The sequence below is a fragment of the Podarcis raffonei genome, chromosome 4 (assembly GCF_027172205.1).
Source record: "Podarcis raffonei isolate rPodRaf1 chromosome 4, rPodRaf1.pri, whole genome shotgun sequence".
NCBI classification, from domain to species: Eukaryota; Metazoa; Chordata; class Lepidosauria; order Squamata; family Lacertidae; genus Podarcis; species Podarcis raffonei.
The window spans coordinates 76,889,040-76,912,326 of NC_070605.1; the positions used below are offsets into that span (position 1 = coordinate 76,889,040).

At 43.4% G+C, this 23,287-nt stretch overlaps 1 protein-coding gene across 2 annotated transcripts; it reads left to right on the plus strand.

Moving 5' to 3' along the window:
• The first annotated feature begins 1,410 nt into the window (after positions 1 to 1,410).
• IL18R1 (interleukin 18 receptor 1) lies at positions 1,411 to 20,732 on the plus strand. 2 transcript variants are annotated; one of them, XM_053384231.1, is made up of 11 exons: positions 1,411 to 1,563; positions 2,786 to 2,874; positions 5,590 to 5,818; positions 9,528 to 9,705; positions 10,461 to 10,611; positions 12,426 to 12,491; positions 13,543 to 13,687; positions 15,827 to 15,963; positions 17,403 to 17,564; positions 17,879 to 18,037; positions 20,325 to 20,732. In XM_053384231.1, the coding sequence occupies exons 2-11, from the start codon at positions 2,817 to 2,819 to the stop codon at positions 20,654 to 20,656; spliced, it is 1,617 nt and encodes a 538-aa protein (XP_053240206.1). In that variant the 5' UTR covers positions 1,411 to 1,563; positions 2,786 to 2,816; the 3' UTR covers positions 20,657 to 20,732. The 2 variants fall into 2 exon arrangements, with proteins under 2 accessions (XP_053240206.1, XP_053240207.1); XM_053384232.1 differs by lacking the exon at positions 1,411 to 1,563 and adding an exon at positions 1,994 to 2,062.
• Positions 20,733 to 23,287: the final 2,555 nt, after the last annotated feature.

Consider the following 23,287-nt stretch of genomic DNA (forward strand, 5'->3'; position numbering starts at 1 on the left):
GGGGTTTTGTGTCAGCGTCACTTGTGTGGGTTCTCTTTACTATTTGCTTTTTGCATTTCTTTGTTGGTGAGAGAGGTTGGGGATGGTTCTACTTCTGAAGGAATTTTCCGTCCCCTCTTTTTCAAATTACTGCACATTGTCCTGGATCTTTCAAAACGTTCGTCTCTAACCCAGGCTTTCTCTACCTGGAGCTTTCTAGAAGTTGTTGGTCTCCAACTCCCACCAGCCCCCTTAGACAGCGTTGTGGGGCAGAGGTCAGTGGCGTGCGGTGACATTTTCGGTAGGGGAACAGTTAGGGCACTAATGCGGGCATGCACGCTCCATTCTAAATAATAGTTGTGGCTCCCCTGTGACACTCTGTGCGATCAAACTAGCCGTGCTCCCCTAAATCCTACTGGAGGGGGGCATAGGAGCCAACTCCTAGGAGCTGAGGTCCGCTTGCCTTCCCCCACGGGTGGCGCTGTGGGATAAACCACAGAGCCTAGGACTTGCCAATCAGAAGGTCGGCAGTTCGAATCCCCGTGACAGGGTGAGCTCCCGTTGCTCAGTCCCTGCTCCTGCCAACCTAGCAGTTCGAAATCACATCAAAGTGCAAGTAGATAAATAGGTACCGCTCCGGTGGGAAGGTAAACAGCATTTTCGTGCGCTGCTCTGGTTTGCCAGAAGCAGCTTAGTCATGCTGGCCACATGACCCAGAAGCTGTACGCTGGCTTCCTCGGCCAATAAAGCGAGATGAGCGCCGCAGCCACGATTGGACCTAATGGTCAGGGGTCCCTTTACCTTTAATAAAATATTTGAAGGGGTCACTCCCAAAATTGAAGGATATTGCCGTTCAAATAGTTTGTGTGTGCCGCATCATGTGATTGATTATGTGAGGCAGGGTTTACTATCCCCCCCAAATATTTTGTTTTATTTTATTAAAGTTGGCGGGGGAGTTAACTTCTTCAAAGAGACTTACAAGCAACTGCTGGCTAGCTTGCAATAGAACAGCGTCGTCGTGTGGTTTAAAGCAACACCTGCATTAACTAGAAACTGAAGGCAATGCATTGGCTCCGCCCCCCCCCCCCCAGCATAGGAGACCAAGGTGCCGCGCGCTTCTCTTTGCATTGCAGCAGCAGCAGTTGAACCTGTCGTCCTGGGAATTTCCTCGCTTCGCAGGGCAACCCGAATACTTTCCTTAGCGTGTAACCAGCTGCGGTTGCTGCGCACACACGCGCGCATCTGGGTCACAGGGCGGGACTTCCAAGCAAGCCTAAACCTCAACACTGCCGCCTCTTTCTTTTTTAAAAAGAAGAAGAACCCCCCCCCCCACAAAGATTTAGGACCCGATCCTTTCTTTTCCCTCTTCCGCCTTGATCACGGAGCCCCCTGCCGGCTTGCATCGCCTAGACACGCAAATCAACGGTTTGGAGGAGAATCAAGCGTTTCTCCCTTTGCTGCTGGGGTTTTGTTTTTTGTTGCTATGTCTGCCTTCCAAGCGACGCGCTAAGTTTTCGGTAGGAAGGAGCTGGCCGCGTCTCCCTCGTTCACTCCCCATTCTCCAGTCCGCTTGGTTCCCGCAAGGTAAGGCGCACGTAGTTCTCGCAGGGACGATTCCCCCCCTCTTGCAATCTCGGTTAGATGGTCGCGCAAGTGGTAGTAGCTGACGGGTCGTGCGCTTTGCAATCAAAATGCTGCGCAATACTGTACAGTTTGGGGTTTTTTGGGGGGGGGAAGGTGGGGATTAAGACCCATTGAAATCTGCGGCCCCAATCCTAAACATGCTTACCCATTGCGCTCAGTAGGACTTTTCTTCTGCTTACACAGGAAAGATTTGCATTGCTGTTGCTTCCAGGCAACTTGCTAATTTGAGCATTTCTCCTGATTTTGCTTTTGCACAGAGTTTCCAGGTAGGTTACAAGGCTCCTGCAATTTCCTGAGTGTTTCTTTTCTTTCTTTCTTTTTTTTTGCGGGGAAATGATATGACGTTGTGTCAACTGGGATTTTGCTGATTTTGCTGCTCTCTCCTCAACGCTCACTCACAAAACAGCAGACACCATCTGAAAGCAGCCCAAGTTAGCAGGTAGAGGGGCTAACGGTACTTCTAGACTGTTGCTGTTGTGTCCATGGGATCCAGGCACATGTCTGCACAGTTCCTTCTTTTATTTTCCCACCACCTTGCCATCAAGGAGCTCGGAGTGCAATTCTCCACCTCTCCATTTCATCCTCAAAGCAATCATGTGAGGTAGATTAGGCTCAGAGACAGTGACTAGTCCAAAGTTACCCATTGAGCTTCGCGGCTGAGTGGGGTTTTGAACCCTGGTCTCCCAGGTCCCTAGTCCAACACTCTAACCACTGATATGACAGAAGATGGGAGGATGTAGCTTGTGCAGCATGGAAAATTATTTAGCTTAAAGCGGGAGAATAATGAGCGGCCATTGTTAAAGACCCTCAGTGTAGATAGACGATACTTAGTATTGCAGCTTTAGGACCCAGCTGGCTTCCAGGTCAGTGTGCTTAATCTCTAAATCTAGAAGGCATATCTAGAATGTGATAGTAATTCACAGTATTCAGCAAAATCATTAAGCCATGAACAATACGAAATGAGTCATACCCAAATATGCAAATATTTCCTTTTTTTATGTAGTAATAACTTTCCCCCTTTTTTAACCCTTCAGTTTTAGTTGTTTCTCATATTACTCATATCCTTAGATAATAACCTCTAATGACGAATCAGACAGCCTGCAAATCCAGACTCTGCTTTTAAAATCAAAGCCTCTAGCTTTTACTTTTCTTTTTTTCCCAGAAAAGAAGGTGCAACTCAAATTAATTTTGAAATGTATGTTGGAAATCTGTCTGTTCTCCTGCTGATGATTCTTATCTGTGCCAGCCTAGGTAAGTATAACTCAATTTTTCCAAGTATAGAAGATAAGTCACTGTTTCTGGATCCTCATACAAAGCTCCCCAGAAACATTTCCAGACGTTAATTAAAAAACCAACTGTAAATGCAAAGTGGTTACTCAGTAATCTCACTGTCCTTCAGTGTATTGGTTCTACTATTGGTAAATGTCATTTTCACTGAAAGCACACATTTTTATTTCTCAGGAATTACAGTGTGGGGTGTGATACTTAGAGCAGAATCCTTGATATAAGTGGATTTGGTAAATAACTTAAAGTCTCTGGGTTTCTCTGGGTATGACTAACCTTTGATACTGAGTTGTGTGTGCTTGTCCCTCCAACCACCCTGCGTAGTTCAAACTTTATTTTTAAAAAAACCTTATATCCCACCCTTCGTCCGAGGATCTTCTGGACAGCGTTCAACAATATATAAACCAATAAATAAATAAATGATGCAGTAAAGTAAAACCAATTTCCATAAGCTATCTACTTCTACATAAAGATGCCCTATGAAAAAGGCAATGATTAGAACAGTGTTTCCGAAAGTTGGGTCTCCAGCTGTTTTCAGACTACAATTCCCAACATCCCTGACCACTGGTCTTGCTAGCTAGGGATGATGGGAGTTGTAGTCCAAAAACAGCTGGAGACCCAACTTTGGGAAACACCGATGAGAAGATGCCTAAAGAGTTTTGGCACAAACCCAACCCTCTTGGGGCAGTGCATTCCACAACTGTGAGGTTGTTACCAAGAAGTCCCTCTGGTGTGTTAGAGACCGCCTGGGCCTGGGCCTACCAGCTGGCCCTCCCAAGCAGGTCTCAAGCCATGGACAGGTTGATATATGGAGAAGTGGGTCCCTCTGGTATTTGGGAGTTTATTAGCAGTGGTATTAGCAGTTTAGGGAGTTACATGTCAGGGCCAAAACCTTGAACTGGGTTTGGTAGTTAACTGGCAGCTAGCACAGATCTTTGAGGATTGGTGCCATGAAGTCTTGAAACATCAGACCCAACGTGACTCTGGTGGCTACATTTTGCGCTAGCTGCAAATTCTGAACCCTCTTCAAGGGCAGCCCCTCGTAGAGTGCATTGCATTGCAGTAGCTAAACCGGAGGTTATCTGAGTGTGGATCACAGTAACCAGGCTACCCCTGTAATTTGTGTACATCAGCAGATCTGCTGTCCATGCCTGCTGTCTCTCTCTTCTTGCATATAAATAGCCACGACTATCTTCCCATGCTCCTAAGTTAGAAAACACTCTAAGGCCTCACTCAAGAGCTGTCTCTTTCCCCAGCTGTTCCTTATCTGACTCATCTCCCAGCTACTATTTATCAGCAGGCCCAGCTGTCGAGGGCCTGATCCTTCATGCAGGAAGGAAGCCCAGGGAGCAGTGGATCGGTCCCTAGTGGTCCTTTGTAATTGATGAACCAGCCTTATCTGGCAAGAGAGACTGCATAGACCTCCAGGGACAAGGTGGAATTTAGGTAAAAGGTAGCCCAGTCAAAGGCGACTCTGGGGTTATGGCACCAATCTCACTTTCAGGCCGAGGGAGCCGGTGTTTGTCCACAGACAGCTTTCCTGGTCGTGTGGGTAGCATGACTAAACCGCTTCTGGCACAACAGAACACCGTGATGGAAACCAGAGCTCACAGAAATGCTGTTTACCTTCCCACCGCAGCAGTACCTATTTATCTACTTGCACTGGCATGCTTTCGAACTGCTAGGTTGGCAGGAGATGGAACAGAGCAACAGGAGCTCACATCGTCACGGGGATTTGAACCGCTGACCTTCTGATTGGCAAGCTCAAGAGAGCCAGTGTGGTGTAGTGGTTAAGATTGGTAGATTTATAATCTGGGGAACCGGGTTTGCGTCTCCGCTCCTCCACATGCAGCTGCTGGGTGACCTTGGGCCAGTCACACTTCTTTGAAGTCTCTCAGCCTCACTCACCTCACAGAGTGTTTGTTGTTGGGGAGGAAGGGAAAGGAGAATGTTAGCTGCTTTGAGACTCCTTCGGGTAGTGATAAAGCGGGATATCAAATCCAAACTACTACTACTACTACTACTACTACTACTACTACTACTCTTCTTCTTCTTCTTCTTCTTCTTCTTCTTCTTCTTCTTCTTCTTCTTCTTCTTCTTCTTCTGTGGTTTAGATCACAGTGCCACCTGCGTCCCTACCTGCACACTATGAAGCTATTCTTTGAGGGGAAGTGCATCTAGAACAGGTCACCTTCTACCGTAATTCCTGGATGTGGGTGCCACTGATTCACAGCACCTCTGTCCTGTTGGAATTTAGTTTCTGTTTATTGGTCCTCATCCAGCCCATTGCAACCTCCAAATACTGGTCAAGCACCTACACAGCTTCACCTCTCCCTGCTAACCATATCTTCCGCACACTAGTGCATTTCCCCCCCTTCCTTAGAAGCTTCATGCTCCGTTGCACAAACATGCAAGATATTGTGGATCCTCTACAAAAAAAAACAGGGGCATGGACAGAGCTGCATTGCCATTGCCTTCTTGTTTTGTTTGAATAGTGCCAGCATACTCCGTTTCCTGTCTCAATAGTCAGGCCAAAGAGGTGGAACGACTGTCTTGTGTTTCATGAAGCTAGGTCACATCAGGGCTAGCGTTAGCATAGCTCCAAGAATGAGATGTGCTCTTTTGCCCCCCTGTTTTCTAAGAAAGGCCACATTTATTTGTTTCTTTGTGTACACCCTGCAGGTCAGCTTTGCCCTATACGCTCGATCATTAACATTCCGGAAGGAGAATATTTTTCAATTTGCTGTCCCGGGGTGGAACAAGATAGAGGCTACGCCGTGCACTGGTATAAGGAAAGAGGAGGAGATTGGACATTGATTCAAGGAGACAACAGAACTGAGTTGAGCGGGACTTACTTGGAATTTTGGCCAGCTGTGCTGAATGACACTGGAAACTATATGTGTAACTCCAGGTAGGTGGAATATGTACCAAGAGGAGTATATACAGAGATGTTTGGAGGCCTTGGCCTGTTTTGCCAGGTCTTCCTTTCACGTAAAGAAGATGTAAAAAGGTAAAGGGACGCCTGACCATTAGGTCCAGTCATGGCCGACTCTGGGGTTGCAGCGCTCATCTCGCTTTATTGGCCGAGGGAGCCGGCGTACAGCTTCCGGGTCATGTGGCCAGCATGACTAAGCCGCTTCTGGCGAACCAGAGCATTGCGTGGAAACGCCGTTTACCTTCCCGCCAGAGCGGTACCTATTTATCTACTTGCACTTTGACATGCTTTCGAAGTGCTAGGTTGGCAGGAGCAGGGACTGAGCAACGGGAGCTCACCCCGTTGCGGGGATTCGAACTGCTGACTTTCTGATCGGCAAGTCCTAGGCTCTGTGGTTTAACCCACAGCGCCACCCACGTCCCACAAAGAAGATGTACAGCAGTCCATATTTGCATAGGAAGCTGCCTTTCCTCTAGCTGGGTTTTCTCCCTGCTCTACCTGGAAACACCAGAGTTTGAACCTTCTCAGTGCTTTTTTTTGGTGGTACTCTGTACCGGCACCTCCTCCCCTCCAAATCTTGCAATGACCCTTGTGGTCCCTTCCAGATCTACGGTTCTACTATTCCCTCTCCCACCCTCCCCACCCAGTTCCTAAGGAAAGGCTGATTATGTAGAAAGGCAGGCATCAATGCTTTTATCCCCTTGCCCTTCCCAGCCCTGCAACAGGGCAAGGCTTTAGGGGTCCTCGGCTGTTGCCCAAGCACACTGCCTTCCCACCCTTTAGCCGGAATGGAACAGTTTTTTTTAAACTGGTGCTGACAGTTCAGCAACATTGCTACTAGCTGTATCTTGGTGTGGTTTCAAAGCAGGAGTGAGACTTGCTACACTGTGAACGTCAGTGAAAGGCAACAATGTCAGGAAAGCCCTCACAGTGAGATCCTTCACTTCCTTCTCAGTTAGTAAAGCACTAGCAGCTTCCCCTCTTCCGAAAGCGGGCCTTTTCCTGTTATGCATTCTGGATTGGGCAACTCCTTGAAGCAATATGTTTCCTGGATCATCCAGGGGATGACCCCGTTTGACCCTTAAGGTGAGCGTGGCAGAGACATGTGCTGCAAAATACAGGACTGATAGTGTTGCAGATTGCTTATGTAGCACCTCTTTGGCGATCCACGTGCGACAGCAGCTGCATGGTTTCCAATAGAAGAGCTGGCTTCTGGCACTCACAAACCACACGAGGACTTTAGCGGTAAGAAGTGCCTGGAATGGTTGGATCCAGTACCAGAACTAATGCAGCACAGTTAGCTCCAGCAGGGGCCAAAGAGGCCCATGGCTGCTTCCAAACGAAGCTAGATGGGGATTTCTGGTTTAGTGCTACTCTCAATGCAAGAAGCGTCCATTTGGATGCCATTCTGCAACTAGTTACAGTGGTACCTCCGGTTACATACGCTTCAGGTTACAGACTCCGCTAACCCAGAAATAGTGTTCAGGTTAAGAACTTTGCTTCAGGATGAGAACAGAAATCGTGCTCCGGCGGCGTGGCAGCAGCAGGAGGCCCCATTAGCTAAAGTGGTGCTTCAGGTTAAGAACAGTTTCAGGTTAAGAACGGACCTCCGGAACGAATTAAGTACTTAACCCGAGGTACCACTGTATTTTATTTATTCATTTATATACCGCTTAATGCCAAAATCATCTCCAGTTAGTTCCCAACCTTTTTGTGATGGCAACCCACAAACCCAAATTTACATGGCATGGCGACCCATCAAGTTTATTGTGGCATGAATTTTGGATCTTATTCTTTATTGCTCTGAGTTTTTGTGACTGATGGTCCCTCACCCAAATCCATACTGTGGAAAGTCCAGCTATCTCCCGTTGGTCCTGAATGTGCAGAGCAAACAATATTGATTTTGTACCACATACACACACTGATAATGTTGCTGCCTAGCAACAACACAGAACACTCTCCTGTGTGAATGATAGGACTTGAAAGCAAATAGATGCTATTGTCTAGGGTTGCTCTCAAGGGCTTGGGTGCCAGTCCAGAGAGGCATAAGTTTCCTTTCCAAAATTCTTGGCCAATGAGAGCTGGGATGATGGTGCAGCAGTGACCAGAACATACTGAGGTTGAATCGGTCTAGGGAATCAGTCCAGGTCCAAACATAATCCAAATGCAGAGTCAATAATGAAGGGAGTCCAGGTGAGTTGCAGAAAGACTAAGGTGGAATCTCTACACACTTAAAAAACTGCTCTGAAAATGCTTTTTGTAATAAAGCATTCTTAAAAATACACTGAATTTTCCATAAGGCTCACCATCACCATCTGGTGTCACATTGCATATTGCACTTAAAACACACTTAAAACATTTTGTTTGCAGCTGTATAGCTGAGTCCTAGGTCTGAGTTTAAGGAGCCAGAGACCTGGGTTGTTTTGAGCAACTGAAGGGCTCAAACGGGAGGCATCTTTGGCTACCCTTGCCTTATAGAAAATGCTTTATTTGGCCGTCTGGAGTCCCACGTAATTTTCTCAGTGGCATCTATCAATTCAGTTTTCAGATGGCTTTTTTAAATCTAAAAATGACCCAGGAGCGAAAGTCAAGTTAGGTAACTGTTATCCAAAGATCTTGGGTTGGGCTGCTGCTTGTTGTTTTCTTCCTGCCCCCTTTACTGACACCTTGGCTCTTGTGGCTGTCGCAAATTAGGTCACAGAGACCTCACTCGAGTATGTGATTCTGTGCCTTGAGTGTTCCAGTGAGTGTTCCAGTTTGCAAATGTTCTTTGGAACCTGAATGTCCAACGTGGTTTACACAGCTTCCAATTGGCTGCAGGAGCTTCCGGAAGCCAATTGGAAGTTGTGCCTTAGTTTCCGAACATTTTGAACGGATTTCTGGAACGGATACCGTTTGACTTCCGAGGTACCACTGTATTGTGATAATGATGAGCTATCACAATCATTGCATTTTTATACCACCCTTCATCTGAAATTGCAGGACTGTTAACAACCTAATAACTCAAAATTATTACTACTACTACTATTCTTCTTCTTATTATAAAATAACAAATTTCCCACCCACCCCAACACCTAATTTATGAATTATTTTGTTTGTTTTGGTTCATTGCTTTTGGTTTCCTACTTTCAATGGCCTAAATGCCTGATTTATTCAGGAACTCTGCCCCAAAAACCATTTACAAATGTACCACTACATATGCAAATATGGTTTTGTCCTTGTGAGAGAACTGGTCTGCGAAAATGGCTTTTAATGTGTCATCGGTTCTAGGGCTGGCTCACCCACCCCATGAGGCATGATGGGACGACCTAGGGAGCAGGATCTGCAGGGGCAGCTGACCCAGCCTTCAAGGAATACATTTCTCACTTGCGCTGCCTGTGGCATGGTCCTTGGAGCCCGGATCTGCCGCCTCCTTGGTGACCTCCCCAACTGCCACCTCTACAGCAGGTTCTTGGCAAATAGGAGGTGCTGCTGGTCTCCTCACACCCTTGTTCCTGATGTAGATCTTCACTCACCCCTTTTCCACTAGCCGGGGAGGGCCGCCATTTTGTGGTTTGCCTCAGGTGTCAAAATATGCCTCGGGCTGGCCTTGATGGGTTCACTCATGGAAGGAAAGCAGGATATAAATGTAAGAAAATATAGAAAGCCACCTTAACACACACACACACTTCTTCCTTCCTCTCAGCAATGGAAAACACAATCCAAAGAAATGGTCTTTGATTGTCCTCCAAAGAAGTAGAACAAGTTGCTTCAATGCCAACCACGTGTCATCTGCTATACATGGAATTCTTGGAAGAACCTATCACCTGAAATGCAATGATACATACCACAGGGCAAATGTTGCCATGATAACATGGTACAAGGTATTTATTAACACAGCTTTCTCTGGAAATTGAGTTCCTTTACCTTTTAAAAAATTAAATAATAATTAATTTTTGTCAGGGGCGGGGCTGGAGGGCTGGAACGGATATGCGCTCCAAAATCCACCTATATCTGTAATCAATAAAGTTGTGGCCATTTCTTATCCAGTTTATTAATCACATCTTACATTTAGTCACTGCCTGGGAATTGGGGTGGGGTGGGGGTAGGGGTGGCACTGTTACTGGATCTGCAACAAACAAACAAACAAACTTGGTGGTGAGTTTCCCCTTCCTTTTCCAGAAAAAAAGCACTGCACACAACTAACTACAAGGTTGTATATTTATCATGACAAACAGTTTAGACTCAGGGGTCAGCAAACTTTTTCTGCAGGGGGCCAGTCCACTGTCCCTCAGACCTTGTGGGGGGCCGGAGTATATTGGGGGGGGGGAAATGAACAAATTCCTATGCCCCACAAATAACCCAGAGATGCATTTTAAATAAAAGGAGACATTCTACTCACGTAAAAACATGCTGATTCCTGGACCGTCTGCGGGCCGGATTGAGAAGGCGATTTGGCCAGATTTGGCCCCCGGGCCTTAGTTTGCCTACCCATGGCTTCTTTAGAGCAAGATAATGAAGGCAGAATGGAAGGGGAGGGAATGGCTCACCACATTGTTTGCGTACTTGTTCATGTACTGTATTTTGAAATTTTATGTTGCTTCTAATACATCTTTTGGAACATCTCCACTTTAAACAGGACTGCAAGAAGCTCCCTCAAATAAAGGAGGAGTGGTCTATCGATGAGCTAACAGCGGGAGATTCTGGAAACTTCACATGCGTGAAGACATTTCTTCATGCAGGAAAGAGATACAATGCTACCAAAACAATAGGACTAACAGTGGAAGAAGGTGAGAGGCGGAGCGAAAAATAGGACAATAGTTTGCTTTGCATTAAAACCTCAGCGCCTAGGACTTGCCGATCGCATGGTCGGCGGTTCGAATCCCCACGGCGGGATGCGCTCCCATTGTTCGGTCCCAGCACCTGCCAACCTAGCAGTTCAAAAGCACGTCAAAGTGCAAGTAGATAAATAGGTACCGCTTTATAGCGGGAAGGTAAACGGCGTTCTGTGTGCTGCGCTGGCTCGCCAGATGCAGCTTGTCACGCTGGCCACGTGACCCGGAAGTGAGTGAGATGGGCGCACAACCCTAGAGTCTGGCAAGACTGGCCCGTACGGGCAGGGGTACCTTTACCTTTACCTAAACCCTTTAAATCTCAACTTACCCAGGAGCCCCTATACATATTAGCAGGTGTCAATTTTATGCCCATTTGTGGCACGTGGCTGTGCTCTGAATCTTTTAAGTGCTTAGCAATGCTGCTGTTTACTCAGTATTTGATTTTTAGGGTGTTTTTTTTAAAGACGTGATATGTGGATGCAGGCCTTACACAAGCACCTTCAGGTGTTATCCACATGAATGGGTCTCCCATGTGTAAAAACAGCAAGGGAGCTGGGGCTTGCAGCTATAGTGGAGGCCATTTTGTGTGGATAATACATGGCAGGGGCCTACAGTCTGCCTAACGTTTGGTTTCTGGAGACCCTCTGCCTCCTCTCTGTAGGCTCAGCTGCCATCAACACTCTGTAGCAACACACGGCTAATAAAAAATGAGCAATAATCAATTATAATGTACTGTTTCACAATAAAAAATAGTACGTACATGATGTTTCAAAGTACATTAAATCAAAATAGTAAGCGTAACCACTCACTATAACAGAACATCACAATTAAGGTCAGATACCTTTAAACAAGCGCATAGCGTTTAAGGTCCCATAGGTACATCAAATAACAAAGGATCACATATCAGTGTCTGCTGATCCTTTGTTATTTGATGTACCTGTAGGTAGACATTTTAATCGCTGATGAAGATTCATCTTCAAAACAGTACGTGTATCTGGAAAAACTGTTTTTCTGTTTTCTGCTGGAGCACCTACTTTTTTTGCAGGGCATTGATTGACTGTTTAAAGGCATCTGGCCTTAATCGCTATGCGCTTGTTTAAAAGCATCTGACTTTAATCACGATGTTCTGTTATAGTGACTGGTTATGCTTACTATTTTGATTTAACATACAGTGGTACCTCTGGTTACAAACTTAATTCGTTCTGGAGGTCCGTTCTTAACCTGAAACCGTTCTTAACCTGAGGTACCACTTTAGCTAATGGGGCCTGTCGCGCCGCTGCGCGATTTCTGTTCTCATCCTGAGGTAAATTTCTTAACCCGAGGTACTACTTCCGGCTTAGCGGAATTTGTAACCCGAAGTGTTTGTAACCCGAGGTGTTTGTAACCCGAGGTACTACTGTACTTTGAAACATCACGTATGAACTATTTGTTATTATGAAACACTACATTATTATTGATTATTGCTCATTCTTTATTAGCTGCGTTTTGCTTCTGGTTGGTCTAGTTTTGTCTGTTCTGCAACACAGGGGATTTGCTTTGTTGCATCAACACTCTGTAAGCTGACAGGTTCCTATCAGGCACTTTTTACCAACCCTGGATTTATGTGAATAATGATGATGATGATAATAATAATAATAATATTACTTTCAAATCATATAACAACAATTATAACAACAACATTATTTCACCCAATTTCAAATATGTCAACATTAGACTGAACTGTTAGGGGAAAGGGTGGCTTAAGTAACGTGCTGCTTTGCACCCCCAAGGTCTTGAGGAAATCACAAAGCCTGGGCTAATTGGATCCGAAAGTTATACCATCCTAACGGAAATAGGTACCTCTTCCTTTCTCTAAAATGAGAGAACGTTTTCTAAGGCTAGTTGTGTAAGTGTGTGTGGTTGTATGGGACGGTTGTGTGGCGTGCAAGTGAAGACAGCAGGCATTGCCACATTTGTCCCAAAATGTGTAGATGGGTAAGACATTACATCCTGAGATACACTGTGGCGACAGAATAGATGTATTTCATGAACCTTGTGGACTGCCTATTGCATATTATGCATGCATGCATGTATTACAGGTAGAATTTTTTTACAAAATAAATTTAAAGTGACTTATGTTGATTTGAAACACAAAACTGCCATAACATAAACAAACCATTATTATTTATTTACAATTCATTCATCACTTTGGTTGGCCCTGTAGAGTGCAAGAATTCATAGCTGTTATCTGCACAAAAAGCTTATGGGAGACTTTTAACTACATATTTAACCGAACAATGCATATCACTTCCATCTCTGTGGTAGATGGCAACCCACACCAGCTTCCTCATGAGGCAGTATCCTTCTGAAATCTTGAAAAAAACTTTAGCAAACACCCTTAAAACCTTAATATAGGACTACAAAATAATGGGAGTTGGAAGCAAAGCAACTGCTCCCAGGCCTTTGGGAAAGGGTGAGGATTTTAATGGAGCCATTCGGCTGGTATTGTTTATTGTCTGTTTTGATGCAGCCGGAGGACTCTTTACTTTTAAGGTGTGGGTTGTTAGTTATATTCAGAGTAGACCCATTGAATTCAGTGGACATGACAAACTTAAGTCCACTAATTTCAATGGGTCTGCTGTGAGCACAATGTGGTTGAACTTAAACCACTGTCATCGAGGAAACACTGCTCTGAGTATGACTTAGCTAGATACCACCCTGTGGGGTTTTAGTTGTATAGTTTTAGGAATGTTTGTATTCCTGCCCTGGGCCTACATAGTGGAAGGTGGGCCAGAAATTTCACAAATAAATAAAAACAAATTAGGCAATCATTTCCGCTTTAATAACAATTGGGTGTATTTATTAAAGGCCCCCTAAATTATTAATTTTGAAACATGTTCTGCTTAGGTAAAAAGGAAATCCTCAACTGCACAGCTTTTTTAGGTTACTCTAACAATGTAGTTGGAGACTTTCTGCTTTATTGGTCACACCAAGATGACATGATACGTCGCTGTGAGGACAACGACTTGCCATGTGAAATGGAATACCATTAGTAAGTAATGTTGGTAGAAAAAAACTGTGTATCAATGTTTATATAGTGCAATCCTTGGCATTTGGGCATGTTGTGATTTCCTGTGCTCTCTGCCTTGCATTCTTACCTAACCAGCTAAAATAAAATATAACCATAGGGCTTCTTTGTATGACAGACACAAACTGGTGTTTAATAGCCAGCCTTGTCCATGGCAGGATCTAGAATCAGTTTAGATTGAAAGCAGGACGTTTACATGGATTGTTCCAGATTGACGAAAAACTACATTTTTGGTGCTACAAATGGGTTAGTGTGTAGCTAGCCTGAGCCTATGGGACGCAGGTGGCGCTGTGGGTTAAACCACAGAGCCTAGGACTTGCCGATCAGAAGGTCGGCAGTTTGAATTCCCACAACGCGGTGAGCTCCCGTTGCTCGGTCCCTGCTCCTGCCAACCTAGCAGTTAGAAAGCACGTCAAAGTGCAAGTAGATAAATAGGTACTGCTCTGGCAGGAAGGTAAACAGCGTTTCCATGCGCTGCTCTGGTTCGCCAGAAGCGGCTTACTCATGCTGGCCACATGACCCAGAAGCTGTACGCCGGCTCCCTCGGCCAGCAAAGTGAGACGAACGCCACAACCCCAGAGTCGGTCATGACTGGACCTAATGGTCAGGGGTCCCTTTACCTTTACCTTTAGCCTGAGCCTGGATTCAACCAAGTGTCTAGAGGATTGGGAAGGTGCATAACACAACAAAATTATCGCTTTCAATTTTGCGCTCTTCTCTGCAATTATCTGCCTATTTATGTTTATTGCATTCCTCTCACTGTCTCTTCCACCTTTCTTTAATGTTCATATTGTCTGCATTATCTGTGAACTGGTTTGGCATGTTATAGATTCCCCTCTGTCTTTGGATTGGATAAGGTACACTTCTTCTTTTTCCTTTTTCTTCTTATTCTTCTTTCAATAAATTTGTACACTGCTTGATTATGAAAACAAACAAAAAAACCTCAAAGTGGTTTACAAAAAGATTAAAAAAAATGAACAGCAACAATACTGAAAAGGATTTTTTAAAAATCAATATTATAGCATTGTGGCAGTGGTGTCTCATGTTTCCCGTCCGATGTTATTGGACTACAACTCCATCAGTCCTGGGCCAGCATGGCCAATGATAAGGAATGATGGGAGTTGTAGTCAAACCACAACTTGAGGATGCCGTATTGGCTATCCCTGCATGGTGTTACTTCACTAGACCTCTCTCACTTCAGCTTGGCATTTTCCAGCTTGTGATGTTAACAATTGTGGGTTTTAAGTGTTTTTGTTTTACTTTGGACTTTGTATGTAATATTCTGTATTTCCATTTTGCCTGGAAATGGCAATACGACGGCATACACGCCGTACATTTAAAGCACATATAAATCAAATATTCACCCTGCAAAGAATCCTGGAAACTGTACTTTACTCCCTTACAGAGCTGCAATTCCCAGTACCATTAACAATTCCCAGATTCTCGCTTTAAATGTATAGTGCGTAAGCAGTCCAAAACAGGTGGTATATAGGTTGTTTTTTAAAAATATATATCCATAAATACATGTTCATGCTAAATGAAAGATCATAAAACGGGTTTATAAAGTAGTGCCTTGCAAAGATTGTGTGAACTATGATAGGATCATCCCTGTTAATGACAGAACTTCCCCCATAAACAGTGACTGAAGGAAACATGGAAATGCCACACTAAATATCTAGGGTTGTAGCCAACATTAATCATATTGAGAGTGGGCCCTTTGAAATTAATGGACCCAAGTTAATCAGGTCCATTTGTTTCAACCTGTCTACTCTGATCATTACTAATATTGGGCACAGCCTCTAGTTTGGAAGTACCCAATGAAGCTGCAATGAGAAGATTTATTTATTTGGAGAGGGTGGCTTATTTCTCATATAATTACTGTAGCACACTGCATTCCTTGTGTTCTTCAGTCACAAAGGGCACTTCTTCTGTTATGGATTCTTGATCTGAGATTCCTGCATTCCAGGGGGTTGGACTATGATTCTATGATTCTAAGACTTTCTTCAGTGATCTGCCATTGAAGATTTGTATCCTGAAATTAGATTACAAGAATCAAGCTGACCGATGAAAGATATCTCGCATTCTTTTCTTTTCTTCTAACAGTCAAGAAGAAGGGAAAAACTATTCTTTGAAGCAGTTGTGGATCAAGAGCGTTAAAGAGGCGGACATCAATTTTTCATACACCTGCAATTTTGTGGCAGCTGGTTACACTGGAAGGCAAATAGTTACACTGCAGAAAGGTACTGTATGGTTTTAATCTAATGCCTGGCACCCAAAAAGAATATTAACTAGGGCCCATCTGTGGACCAGATACAACGGAAGTGCAAAGCACTTATGCAAGGAAAATCAGAGCTTTTGTGTGGAAGCCTAAGAAGTAGTCCTCTGGATGGGGGGGGGGGGGCTCAAATTGTTGACAGGACAACAATTTGTGCAATACTACAGTACTTAGTATTTCTGTCTCAATTGAGTGTTCCCTTCTTTTAGAATTAGTTTACCTTATTTGAAAGGAAGTGGGAAATAGCAACGGCAAGGGTAGCTCAGTCAGTAGAGCATGAGACCCTTAATATCAGGGTCGTGGGTTCAAGCTCCATGCTGGGCCAAAAATCGCTGCCTTGCAGTGGGTTGGACTGGATGACCTTTGTGGTCCCTTCCAGCTGTTCAATTCTATGATTCTATGTTTCTGCCCGCGGCTTTCTCTCTTAGCTGACAAAGTTGGTGATAGTTCCCTAATTGGATCTAGCATCCTGGTGTTGGTGTGATCCAGGAAAAAGACTAGTGCCGGATGTCTCAGCACAGGTCAACATTTGTAGTGGCAAAGACATACAGGGCTGCTACTTTTTCTTGCCGATCTTGGTCTGAGATTGTAAGAGACATGCTTTCCCCCCAGCCGGACATTTTGACTCCTGCAGTCTTGCTGTGGAGACAGCTTGTCAGGAAGAATTGGTGGGGAGGGGGGAAAGTGTTAAGCACCCACCAGTTTTCTCTTTCAAACGCTCCTCCTCACAATCACATTATCTCAACAAACATGGCTTTTTTTTGGGGGGGGGCGCTTTGGTCGCCTCTTGGATGTTGACTGTAAATGAACAAGAACAAATGGATTTCATGGGGCTCAGTTTGTTAGAGTTTGAGAGCAAATGAAGCATGAGCTCACAAATTGAGGATAATCATCATCATCTAATAATAATAATAATAATAATAATAATAATAATAATAATAATAATAATAATAATAATATACTATTTATACCCTGCCCATCTGGCTGGGTTTCCCCGGCTCCCAACAGAACATTAAAAACATGAAAAAGATCAAACATAAAAAACTTGCCTAAACAGGGCTTAGATCATAGGATCCTGCTTACACCTTGGGGCAGAAGCAAGAAGCACGACAACATGCGTTATCCCTTTTTCTGCCTAAAAACATACTGGGCAAACACTTAATAGAAGAGTGTTCTGGCATCAGTATAGACCAGGGGCCCCCAATGTGGTGCCCTGTAGATGTTGTTGAACTCCAGTTCCCATCAGCCTCAGCCAGGGGGATTATGGGAACTGTAGTGAAGCAACATTGTGGCGGGAGGGGTATGTTGGCTACCCTTGAGATAGACTTATTGCAGTTTTTCTTGAGAAGATTACTTATTTGGAGGGCTCTTTCTCACTCGTGTTTGCCTCCTTTTGTTTTCCAGAAACGAATCGAGACTTACCCTTGCAGGTCTTTACCCCTGGAATTATCGCAGTGATCTTGCTTTCCCTTGTTTCTGTTCTTGCGGTCATTCTGTCTGTGATATTCAAAGTTGACCTTGTTTTATTGTACAGAGATGTCACAGGGAAGGATGAAACGATTGGAGGTAAAACATAGTAAGGTTTGGTTTAGGGTGGGGTGGGTGGAGAGCTGTTTTGCCTGAGCAAAAATGAATTTTGTAGGTCTTGGTTGGGGAGGCAGACAGGGTTGGATTTGCTTTTTAAGCTTTTCTGTTTCAGCATTCCCTGGTTGCGACAGGAAGGACCTTTCAGTTTATTAGGCTGCATGGAATGAAGGATAAGTGGCTACCTTCAAGAAATGCAGGAGGTGCACAATTAGTTCCAGTAATTGCACAAGGAATGTCTTTTTAAAAACAGGCAGAACACATAAATACTTCACGGGTGAATTAATTTTTTACAGATGGAAAAATATATGATGCATTTGTGTCTTACCTGAAAGACTGTGTACCCATATGTGATGAAGAGAGAAAATTTGCACTGAACATATTGCCCACAATATTAGAAAAACATTTTGGATACAAACTGTGTATCTTTGAACGGGATATCTCTCCTGGAGGAGGTAGGTGGATGTGTTGTAACTGTCTTACTGAGTAGTTTTTGACAATATGCAAAAATTGTCAATAATAATAATAATAATAATATATTTACATGCCGCCCAACTGACTGCGTTGCTCCAGCCACTCTGGGCAGCTTCCAACAAATTAAAACAGCAAACACAGCAAACAACAAACATAAAAAACTTCCCGATACAGGGCTGCCTTCAGATGTCTTCTAACTCAGATAATTGTTTATTTCCTTGACATCTGATGGGAGGGCATTCCACAGAGCGGGTGCCACTGGTTCCCTGTAACTTCGCTTCTTGCAATGAGGGAACCATCAGAAGGCCCTCGGTGCTGGACCTCAGTGTCCAGGCTGAACAATGGGGGTGGAGATGCTCCTTCAGGTATACAGGGCCAAAGCCATTTAGGGCTTTAAAGGACAGCACCAATAACCCCTTTTCATGGGTGTTAACCCTGATTCTTTTTTGAAAAATTAAAATGCATACTAAAATGAGGGATGTTTTGTAGCAGAATTTAGCCATGCAAGGTGTACTTGAGCAGTTAGGAGCTATGTTAGAAGAAATCTGTTAATCTATTTATAAGTCAAATCTAGTTGCTCATAATTTTCAGATTTGTAATGAACTCTGACTTGGATCCAACTGACTTCAGTATTTTCACAATTCAAACCAAGGTCAAGTTAATGTATATTTTTTCTACCTTATGGGCTGCATGACTAAGCAGCCAAACTCATCTTTGTGCATGCTGAGTTGTTTGGAAATAAACAGATTGCGTCTACAAAGGAATAAAAACAATATCATTTGCACGGGTGTGGGATGACTTAATATTGTCCCCTTTACTCATGTTTTGCCAAGGGAACCAATCATTTTAGAAGTCTGGACCCGAACTATTTCTTGCTGGAAGAAATAGCCTTATCAGCTTGTATGTTTTCAACTATCTGCTATTGGGCTTTGATTCACATTACTTCCCCCATCGTCCTTGAGGTCCAGAGAGAACGTTGGACATATGAAACTGCCATATACTGAGCTGGACCACCCAGTATTATCAATTTTGACAGACAGGAGTCCCCTGCTACATTAGATCTGACAGATATATTAAAATTTTGGAGGAGACAAATGCCTTTTCTTTCTGCTGCATTATTCTAAGGCGCTTTTCAGATTGAGGAAAAATGGACACTTAGCCCTTTTACTGGGTGGCTGGCCTTGGCCGCCTGGGCAGCCGGCTCAAGCTCCCGCCCGCTGCTTCAATTCATATTGGCCAATGGGTGGCCTCCTCTTGGAGGTGGGGGGCAGTGCCTTGCTAGCTGAAATGTTTGTTATCGGGGGGGGGGGGGAATGTAATATCTTGTCCTTCTGTAACGGAAGGGGGAGGGAAGCCTACCAGAGAAGGGGCGAGTCCTTGGCCTTGTTACCCTTAAAGCTGACACAGATGTTTGTTTTGCTGGAGAGCAGTGCTGGTGGTTTATTGCTCTGTGCCAAACAAGAATCTGTGACCTTGGTGGGTGACGGTTTTATTGTTTGGTTAACAAGTGGTATTGATTTAAAGGAAGAATGAGTTGCTTCTGATAATATTGCAGACCAGGTATGAGGTTCTGCCGTTTACATGCCCACATGCCTTCCTGCCTTCGTAGAAGTCATTTCCTCACAGTTTCTCAGAGACCTCAGAACATCACATTAGAGTTGTGCAGAGTTCTTCAAGGGCAAGAGAAAACAACTGGTGTCCTTTAAAGTATTTGCAACCTGCCTTTTTCTTCTTTGACTCCAGGACTCTGTCCTGATGCTGAAAATAGACTTCTTAGTTGAAAATGGACTTCTGACTTTAAATTCTTAATTCTAAGTGTGAGATGGGGGGGAGGAGGATGAAATTGCTTGGTTGTGAGTGAAAGGCATTCTGCACATGCCCAGAATCACTCACTATTGCTGTTTACTGGAATTTTTGCTTAAGAATTCTTTGTCATGAACTCGCTGACTAATTGTGGGCTAGTCACTTATTATTGTGCCTCAGTGTTCTCCAGCTGTAAAATGTGATACGACCCATAGTTATATAGTTATATTGTTACACGCACACACACACACACACACACACACACACACACACACAATATATACATAATCTGTATTCTAAAATTAGAAATAATTCACTTCAAACTTTTCCATGCTGCTTTGTGGCAGAAGAGACAGCATTAGCACATTTCCACAGGCCTCTCATGTTTGTAATTCATGTAATGTATTAATAGACCAATGCTATTTCAGATGTTTCCATTATAACTGCTCCCTTTTCTGCCTGCAGCTGCTGTCGATGATGTCCAGTCATATATTGACAGAAGTAGAAGATTAATCATTATACTGAGTAAGAACTACATCTCCGACAAAGTCATGTTTGAACTTGAAACCGGGCTTCACAAGGCCTTGGTTGAGAAGAACATTAAAGTGATACTAATAGAATATATGCCGATACGTGACTTTGATTTCTTGCCCAAGTCTTTGAAACTTCTTTCACCAAGCCACGTGGTGAAATGGAAAGAAGAGAAGTCACTCGCTTTGAATTCCAGGTTTTGGAAGAAGCTCCGCTATGCGATGCCTGCTAAGCCCTCCTCAATGAAGGAACCGTCTATTTTGTGAGATGTACATTCCAGGACAGAGCATGACCAATTCAGCCACCCCTGAAGGGCTTCACTCAAGTTTCATGTTAGTAAGGCTACTAAGATGTTGCTACAGGCTGCTGACTGTTTGCGATTAGAGTGCCTATATTTGGGAAGTTTTGTGTCTCATATCCCCAAAACAAAATGTGTCAGAAAATATACCGTGTGATCTTTAAGTAGATGCAGCACTCTCTGGAAGCCAACTCAACATAGGACTCAATAGAGATTGTTTTGTCTCCTTATATGGACAGATGCCATTCATAGGTTTGCTGCCTTCAGTGTTGCAGACCCTGTCCTGTGGAACTCCTTGCGAAGAGAGGATCAGCAGGAAACGCTCCTGCCTTCTTTTATACATCTCCTGAAATTGTAATATTCAGACAAGCCTTTGCAATGTGAAATTATTTTTACCAAACTGTATTTATTGATTTTTTTTCAATGGCGTTTATAATGATTTTTTAAAAAAAATCTTATAGTAATTTTATGTGCTGTATATTGCCTTGCTGTATTTTTTAATGAAACTGCAGTCTATAGATATTTCCAAAAAATAAATGTCTGTATCTGTGTGCACACACTCCAACTGTGGTGCTATTTTTACTTTCGAAAGACACGCTGGGTCGGAACAAGATATTTGTAGAAATCTAATATATGTTGCCTTGGTTTGTTATCTCACTTTTAAAACCAGACGTTGCTGAATCTGATAAGGAGCTACAATAAATAACAGTGGATTAGCTGTCTGTCTTCAGATTTATTGAATAATGAAAATAAAATGTCAATAGTATTATATTTGGTTGCAATAATACCCTGGTGCTGTATCAAGTATGCAGAGAATGGCTAAACTTTCTACAATTATCTAGTACTGTACCAACTCTCCAGTCTGATTTTCAAGTAGCAAGGTGTCTGCTGACTGGGTTTACTCACTAGGAGGTATTCCATTTTGCCATTTCAAGCCGCAAGCTTTTTTCGCCTGCCCATTTTTCGCTCTCTGTACATATACGTACTACAGCACTCCTGAAAAAAGCACAAGAGCAAAGAAGTTGAACAAGATGCAAGGTTGAAATGCCAAAACAGAAAAGTTGCAGGACTCTGGTGCACAACAAGTGAATGTGCAAGCTCCATTGGTAGGGTCACCATATTTTGAAGAGCAAAAAAAGAGGACACATTTTCTGACTTCTACTTTTAACTATGGGTTGCTATGACATCTCTAATGTTACATACCTCTGAGAAAGAGGACCTGTCCTGGAAAAAGAGGATACATGGCAACCCTGCCATTGGAGAAAAGAAATTGAAAGCTGGTGCATGGAACGGAAGTCTGAATAGCTGGGGCAAGGTTCAAGGATGGGATTATAATCCATTGTTTGGTATGAAACAAGTCGATTAGTTTCCCTACTCTCTATAGCAAATAGTTCAACTTTCCTATTGATGAGAGATTGTTGTATTTACATTGCACCCATTTCCAGCTTCAACAGCAGTCTACAGGGGGCAAGCACATAACATATTACCTGATCACAATCATATAAATGCTGGGCCTTGTGGGTTTATGATTGGTGCAGGAAGTAGCCTTCTGACTCATTAACCACAGCCTCCATAGGGTGAGGAATGCTTATCGTGACTACATGTCATCTGGTAGTTTAAACTGTTGAGTTGCTTCAACTGGACAGAAGTTCATCCTTTTCATATTCACTAGATACTACAATGACAGATAAACCATGGATGTAAACCATCTGTATATTCCGGTGCCAGACTGGCATCAACCATATACCACATTTGGGTGGGGGTGTTATTGGGTTGTTTTTGTTTTTGTTTTGATTATGTGTTTTCTGGTTTTATCTTGTGATTTTTATCTTGGGAACTGCCCTGAGACCTGTAGGTATAGGGAGGTATACAAACCTAATAAATAATAATAAAAGAATGCAAAATAATATTGAAGGGGCTAAAATGTTTTTGTTTGTAGTGCATTTTTTATATTCTGGAAGTGGCAGCTGCCTATAGGTGTTGTTTATAATGGATGAGCTAATCCAGGCTTCCTCAGCCTTGGCCCTCCAGATGTTTTTGGCCTACAACTCCCATGATCCCTAGCTAGCAGGACCAGTGGTCAGGGATGATGGGAATTGTAGTCTCAAAACATCTGGAGGGCCTTGTTTGAGGAAGCCTGAGCTAATCTGTCATTTTGGATTCTGTTTCCCTTTCTTCCATTCCTAAATTCTCCACATTTCCACAGCCGTTTGCATTTTTTAATAAAAAGAAATCCTTGTGAAAATTCATCAGCATGTTTATCCACATTTCTGCTGTGAAACATGTTTGTAAGCAATTTTGCCTAATATGCAATATTCTTGCAAAGCGGTTTCCCCTAAAATAATGAATATTTGTGTGCTATTTTCACCAATATGTAGCATTTTCACTCCAGTATATAGATTTTTGTAGACATTGCTTGGCTGAAGGAACCGGGTTTCAAAATTTGGACAAGTGTGAATTTCATTTTTTTTTTTTATAATATTTTTTATTACGTTTCTTTCCAAATTTTATACATTACAAACAAGGAGTTTACAAGAAACCATTTTTTTTTTTTTTTAACAAAAATCCCAAATTGGACTTCCCCACCCCTTCCGATTCT

Bases quoted from the DNA above. Each gene is read 5' to 3' on its own strand.
- IL18R1 (XM_053384231.1), top strand. From the start codon at position 2,817: ATGTATGTTGGAAATCTGTCTGTTCTCCTGCTGATGATTCTTATCTGT. The intron at 9,706-10,460 runs GTATTTATTAAC...CACTTTAAACAG, and splicing joins CCATGATAACATGGTACAAG to GACTGCAAGAAGCTCCCTCA. The intron at 10,612-12,425 runs GTGAGAGGCGGA...TGCACCCCCAAG, and splicing joins AGGACTAACAGTGGAAGAAG to GTCTTGAGGAAATCACAAAG.